Raw genomic sequence first — 6,920 nt, forward strand, 5'->3', positions numbered from 1 at the left:
GCGTTCTTTATTTTTTTGGGGAGTGCCTGTTCTCGCGAGAGCTGGAAAGGGCGCAGCGTTTGAAACATGGCGGACGACGTAGATCAGGTAAGTTTTCCTAAGGCGTTCATAAAAGGAAGTGCTTTCGCTTCTCAGACGGGTTCCCTTTTGACACGCTCACTGAAAAGTGGCTTGTTTCTTTTTTCCGAGTAACCACGGCCTTCCGTGGCCGCGCCTGCTCCTGAAACTTACCCAGGCCCAGAGTTTTCGCAGTCCTCCTATCTGCCCATCACGTCGCTACCCTTTATCTATACAATACAAACCCTGTCGGTGCCCGCCTCTGGGAGGTAGCCGTCGGCATTCCGACCGAAAGCGTGACGTAGTAGTGGACACCAGCTTAGAAATACGTGTAAGCAGGACGCATTGGAATGTATTATGAGGGAGGTCAGATAAATGGTGCGCTTACAGGAGACAAACTGCTAGGGTTGTAGTGTGAATTGAAAACAAGCAAAGATCTGGTACACAGGATAGCAAGGTCCCGCAGGCCTCCTCGCCTTCCCCTTCCTCTTCCTTAGGTTTCTATGGAGTTCCCTGGCCATCGAAGTGACTTCCGTGCACACACCCCGACACACGGCCAACCCTACTGTTTTTCTTTTCAGAACGTGTTGCTTCAAATATGTATTTCTTTCATGTGTTTCCCCCACAACTAGGATGTAAATTCCTTTATAGGGATTTATTGGGGCTGGAGGTGTGGCTCAGTGCTTAAGAGCACATGTTGCCCGTGTAGACGACCCCAGTGTGTACCAGCACCACCCAGTTGCTTTGACTGCTTAACAGTGATGGAGATAGTATCCCGTTACTAAGCCTGCTTCTTTCATCAGCAACAGACTACCAACACTGTAGAGGAGCCCCTGGATCTCATCAGGCTCAGTTTGGACGAGCGAATTTATGTGAAGATGAGAAACGACCGAGAGCTTCGAGGCAGATTACATGTAAGTCTGTTAAATAATCTCAAAACCAGCTCTTTCGCTCTCATCCCTCCCTTACCTCCTTACACATTTAAGAACTGCAACATAACATACTGTTTTGAAGTACGAAGTTTCTTTTGGGAGTTGGAAAATCTTAGCTAATATAAGTATCCTTTATTCATTTTCAGACTATTTTTCCTTAACCAGAATGTTTATTGGGGGAGTGGGAGGGGGGCTGCTTACGGACACCAGAACAAGGCACCTGATCCCCTGGAGCTGGAGTTACAGACAGTTGGGAACTGCCTGATGTGGGTGCTGGGAGCCAAACTTGGGTCCTCTGCAGGAGTAGCCAGTGCTCTTAACCTTAGCATCTCTCCAACCCTATTTTTGTTCCCTTCAGTTTGATCTCCTGTGTATTTATGAATACACTTAGCTATTCTCTTTGTTTTTGACAAGGTCCTGCCATGCAGCCCAGCCAAGCTTCACATTAAACATTCCCCTGCCACTGTCTCCTTAGAGCAGGGTTACAGGCATGCACTACCATTCTTGGCCTTGACCTCTATTTTTTTTTTTTTAAGAGTTTATTCGTTTTGTTGTTGTTGTTGTTGTCTTTCTTCGAGACAGGGTTTCTCTGTGTAACTATAGCCCTGGCTGGCCTGGACTCGATTTATAGACCAGGCTGGCCTCGAACTCACAGCGATCCACCTGCCTCTGCCTCCCGAGTGCTGAGATTAAAGGAGTGCGCCACCACATCCGGCTTGACCTCTATTCTTAAAGGTTATTGTGCAGGCTGTTTTAGGTTTTGACATATAAAACTTTTTTGTATGAAAAAAAAAATTAAATAGGCTAAAGATAGCTTGCCTAGCATGTGGCAAAGCCCCTAACACTACCAAAAAAAAAAAAAAAGTTAAACAGCATAGAAATCCATAGCATCAAAGGTGAAGTCCCATTTTTCTCTATGGATGATCACTGTTCAAATTTGGCTACCTAGTCTTCCAGAGCTTGTCTGCATATGTATATGCTGCCTGTGTGTAAAGGGGGATCCAGTGAGTGAGGTATGGTGGTATGTGCCCATAATTCCAGTACTTAGATAACTGAGGCAGGAAGACCATGTTTGAGGCCTGTCTGGACTACAGAATGAAGCTGTGTCTTGAAAGGCAGGGCAAGTCTTTATATACATATTTGTAGCACTTTTTTCATGTGGTTTTTTTGTTTTTTTGTTGTTGTTGTTGTTGTTGTTTTTTTGTTTTTTTTTTTTTGTTTTGTTTTTTTTTGGTAGGATGATTATGCAACTGATGACTGCACAGGATTCTATCTAAGGCATCGGTCACATTTCTCTTTTTTTGTTTTGTTTTTATTTTGTTTTGAAGACAGGATTTCTCTGAGTAGCCCCGGCTGTCCTGAACTCACTTTGTAGACCAACCTGGCGTGAACTCAGAGATCCACCTGCCTCTGCCTCCCAGAGTGCTAGAATCACAGGCGTGCGTCACCATGTCTGGCTCTACATTTTATTTTATTTTCAGCAATAAAACTACATTAGACATGCACATACACACACGCACGCACACACTGAAGTGACATTGTGTACTTAAGGCTTTGTCTCTTAACTAATTTGTTATTTTCCTTAGAACTGTTTGTTTACAGCACAGGAATTAAAGCGTCTTCTTAGTTCAGATTAGGAACAGCCCTGTACCACCAGGGACAGAGCCTCTGTGGGGGACTAGGCAGCTACAGTTCAGTTTCTTAGAAACTGTGATAGTTCCTCCATGAGACTTGAAGATAAAGAACCTTTCAGTCTGGGAAAGAAATCGGGTCATTGATCTACATTGATCATTGGCCTTATGGAAGCATCAGTGTCCATTTGGCGAGAAAAGTGGGATAGAGGTAAGTTACATGGGTCTTTGGCACATGAAATGATACCCAGGCCAGACCGGTCACCCAAAACTTGGAGGTGCCTTCAGCTCCTAGCGCCGTACTAAGTGGCCCACCTTCCTATTGACTCCCTGCTCTCCAGCTGAACATTTTGCTAATTTGTGTATCTGCCAAGTAATGTAACAGCCAAATAGCTGTTAGGTTATTTTTATCTTGATATGAGAAGGCAAAACCACTTAGCGCTTTGTTAGAAGAACATGTAAGTGGATTCTGAGCATGTACACACACAGGCCCATGTCCACAAAAGTAGGCCAACTTTTGTGTTTCATGTTTGTGAGAGTCAAATGACAACGTCCTTGCTTGAGAACTGCCGTACCATCACACAGCAAGTGACAGGTCTTTATGTTGCTTACTATCCCTGAAAGAAGTCTGACAGAATTTGCTGGGGTTTTGGTTTTTTGTTCGTTTGTTTTTCATAATAAACTGTTGTGAATGGTGGGACGCTGGCACTGCCTTGGGTAGCAAGTAACATAGATACTGAGTGTGAGTGAACTCACTTTTTTTTTTAGTTTTGATTTTATTTTTCAAGACTAAGTTTCTCTGTGTACCACTGGTTACCCTCAAACTATCTTTGTAGGCCAGGCTGGTCTCAAACTCACAGAAATCCTCCTGCCTCTGCTGGGATTAAAGGTGTGTGCCGCCACTCCCAGTTGAATGAACTAACTTTTGATCATAAACAGTATTGTCACTTGTTATGTGATGTAAACGTTTTGGGTGTAAGAATCGAACATGTTGCTTATAATCCACTTGCACCTTTCAAGCCCTGTTCCTTGTTTCTCAAATCTTACCCTTCCATTTCAGGCTTATGATCAACATTTAAATATGATCCTGGGAGATGTAGAAGAAACTGTGACGACGATAGAGATTGATGAAGAGACATATGAAGAGATATATAAAGTAAGTCCTGCAAGTCTTCTCTTTGACAATGTCAGATCTCAACGCTTAACAGCTTAGCACATGTGTGGAGAGCCCACTGAGTTCTGGCACCTACTTAAGGACTATTGGTGGAGTATATAACTAAATGCAAGGGTCGTAGAGTCACACAGCCTGTTTTTCACACTGCTTTTAAAGACTGCTCTATCACCAAGCCCACCCCAACATGGATGAAAGCTCACAAAGCTGGAACCTGGAACACATTACATAGCCTGCAAGCAGCTCAACAAGCTGGACAGCGTCCTTTCTAGTCAGCTGAGTTGGTCTGAAGTGGTACCGCCCAGGCTGTATGGCAAAGGACTCCTGGCAACTATGCCTTAGACTTATGACCAGAGAGCACTTAGCTGGATATCCCGTGCTTGCTGGAACTAGTAGCTGGCCTCTGTAACATTGTGTCTATCTTAGTGACAATGTTGACAGCTCCACAGGCTCAGGTATTTGAGTATTTGGTCCCCAGCTGGTGCTGCTGTTTGGGGCTGTGGAGCCTTTATGGAGTAGTTGATGAAGGGGTGGCCTTATGGTTTTGTTTCTGTTCTGTCTGCTTTCTAAACCATCAGGATGGATGTACTCTCAAAGTATAAGCCAAAGTAATTTATTTTATGTATATGATGTTGACATATATGTCTCTGTACTACATTCATGGCTGGTATCTGAGAAGGCCAGAAGAGGGCATCAGATCCTTGGAACTCGAGTTGCAAACAATTGTGAGCCACCCTATGAATGCTGGGACTTGAACCTGGGTTCTCTGGAAGAGCAGCCACTGCTCTTATCTGCTGAGCCATCTCTTCAGCATCCCTACAATAGTTTGCAGTTATCATGTGTCTTGTGTGTTTACTACAGACCCAAGACAGACTACGGTGTTGTGGAGAGTCCCTGCAGTTCGTTTCACGCAGCACTGTGGAGAATAGCCTTGTGGTCTTGTTTGTTCTCATTACCTTTGAGATGAGAAAGCAAACAGCAGCCTCCCCTTGACCCGTTGAATGTTTTGCCATCTTTTGGTTGACATAACTGATGAGCACCAGTATTCCCAAAACAGCAAAGTGACCACAGACCACTGGGGTTCCCAGAGCTTTTCCCACAGCATGCATAATTAACTCCTGAGTGACTGGATATTTACCAACTGGCCAATAAGAAAGCAGAAAGCAGTTGGCCCTCTTCTTCTCGTTCTTGCTCCACTACAGTCAGAGAATTGTTTTTGTTGATTGCTAAAGTTTTGTTACTTGGTTGTAGCCCACTTTTCCCTGTTGTCTGTCATGTTTACTACCTGCCTTCACCAGCAGCCCACAGTATGGCTTACCATCTGGCTTCTCTGGGTGATACTGTGCTCTTTGTAGCAGAACCATCTTGCCCCTCATCCTAAAAGCACCAGTCCTCAAATAATTACAGACCTGCTGGAAACTGAGGAGACAGCATCTCTGTTGGATCACCTGATTAACCTTACCCTGGGCTTCAGGCTGCATGGTCTTGGCCTGAGGACAAAGTGGTTTTAAACTGAAAAGCTTGTTCATCACAGCTTTGCGCCCCTCCCAGCCCTCCCCCCCTCACAACCCCGTACTTATGTAGTTGGGCCTAAAAGCATCTAGCATTGTTTCTTTTTGTTTGCCTGTTCTTGCCTGATCTGGATCTCATATTTTCCTGTTGAATGTATTTGTACACCACAGCATTTGGCTTTTTTCGGCCTTACTCCCCAGAGTCTGGAGGCTTGGGAAGTCTTTGGGCTTCTTTCAAGTTCTGCCTAACATTTTGCCAACGCATAGTGATGACTCCAAATGTGCCATGTTTGCTGACTGCCCAAAGCCTAACCACTAAGCGAAAGCCTTGAGAATTGTGTTCCCATATGTGCGCACAGGAGCTGTGATGGTAGGCATACTGGAGGTTGCGTCCTGCCTACAGGTCAACACAGTAGCTTTATTTTAGGTGCTAAGTTGGGGACATTGGACTTACATCCTTCTATTCCTTGAGATCTCAGTGTTCAGAGTTCATCCATTGGTGAAATGGTGACTACCATTGACACTCAGAGGAAGTCACTCTTGAAGTCCATGGCTAAAATTCAGTCTAAGCTGAGGGTGTAACTCATTAATAAAGCATTTGCTTAGAATGTGCAAGAGTTCAATCCCCAGCACCCCTTCCCCTCAAACTGATCCAAAACCAGACATAGTGGCATACTCCTGCAGTCCTAGCATGGAGAGACAGCTCAGGGGCCAAGAGCACTTGCTTCTTCCCCCTTTCCCCTTTTGGCACTTATGTTTGACACAGTCTTACTCTATAACACAGCTTGTTTTGGAATTTGCCATGTAGCTCAGTTGGACTTGAAACTATGGTGATGCCTGCCTCAGCCTTCTCCATGCTGGTATTATAGTCTTGACCACAGTGTCTGACTTGTGTTTATTTTACATTTATTTGTCTAACTTTTATGTGTATGTGTGCAGCTGTGTGAGTTGATGTGTATCATGTACATACGGGAGCCCAAAGATGCCAGACACACACACACACACACACACACACACACACACACACAGTGAAAATAAATCTTAAAAAAATAATAATTCTAGCACTTGTGGCTGAGGTGTGGGGATTAGAGGTTTCATACTAACATGGGCTATACAGCGAGACCACATCTCAAACAAATAAGACAAAAACCATAGACCTTGTGTTCAGATTTGGTCTCAAAGAAGTCTGGGAAATATACTCTAGCAGTACACAGGAAGAGGAGAGTGAGTCTAGGTGTGTAGCAGCGGTCTCAGCTGTAGTTATTGAGGAAGTGGGAGTGCTCAGACTGTCCAACCTTATCGTCCTTTTCCCTTTGTTCTCTTCCAGTCAACAAAACGCAACATCCCCATGCTCTTCGTCCGGGGAGACGGTGTTGTTCTAGTTGCCCCTCCGCTGAGAGTTGGCTGAGACAGACGATGGATCCTGTGTGGGAAAGTGGAGACTTTACCTCTTGAGATGTACAGGACACTCACAGAGAGAAGCTCACATGCGCTCTGATAGTCAGAGATGACCCACCGATCCCTCCACCCTCAAAAAAGTTCATTTGCAAGTAACTTCCAACCTCTCCAGCTAAATGACATGCTCCTTTTCTCCAGCCCTCTAGAAGTGTAACCATCT

General features: G+C 44.7%; 1 protein-coding gene across 1 annotated transcript; it reads left to right on the forward strand.

The window, feature by feature from the left end:
• Positions 1-3: 3 nt before the first annotated feature.
• On the forward strand, positions 4-6,710 carry Lsm3 (LSM3 homolog, U6 small nuclear RNA and mRNA degradation associated). Its single transcript, XM_051154919.1, has 4 exons — positions 4-87; positions 861-971; positions 3,681-3,776; positions 6,630-6,710. Exons 1-4 carry the CDS (start codon positions 67-69, stop codon positions 6,708-6,710), a joined length of 309 nt encoding a protein of 102 aa, XP_051010876.1. The 5' UTR covers positions 4-66.
• Positions 6,711-6,920: the final 210 nt, after the last annotated feature.

The sequence above is a fragment of the Acomys russatus genome, chromosome 13 (assembly GCF_903995435.1).
Source record: "Acomys russatus chromosome 13, mAcoRus1.1, whole genome shotgun sequence".
NCBI classification, from domain to species: domain Eukaryota; kingdom Metazoa; phylum Chordata; class Mammalia; order Rodentia; family Muridae; genus Acomys; species Acomys russatus.

Coding starts and splice junctions, on each gene's coding strand:
- Lsm3 (XM_051154919.1), top strand. CDS start 67: ATGGCGGACGACGTAGATCAG. Junction 972..3,680: donor AGCTTCGAGGCAGATTACAT/GTAAGTCTGTTA, acceptor CTTCCATTTCAG/GCTTATGATCAACATTTAAA. Junction 3,777..6,629: donor CATATGAAGAGATATATAAA/GTAAGTCCTGCA, acceptor GTTCTCTTCCAG/TCAACAAAACGCAACATCCC.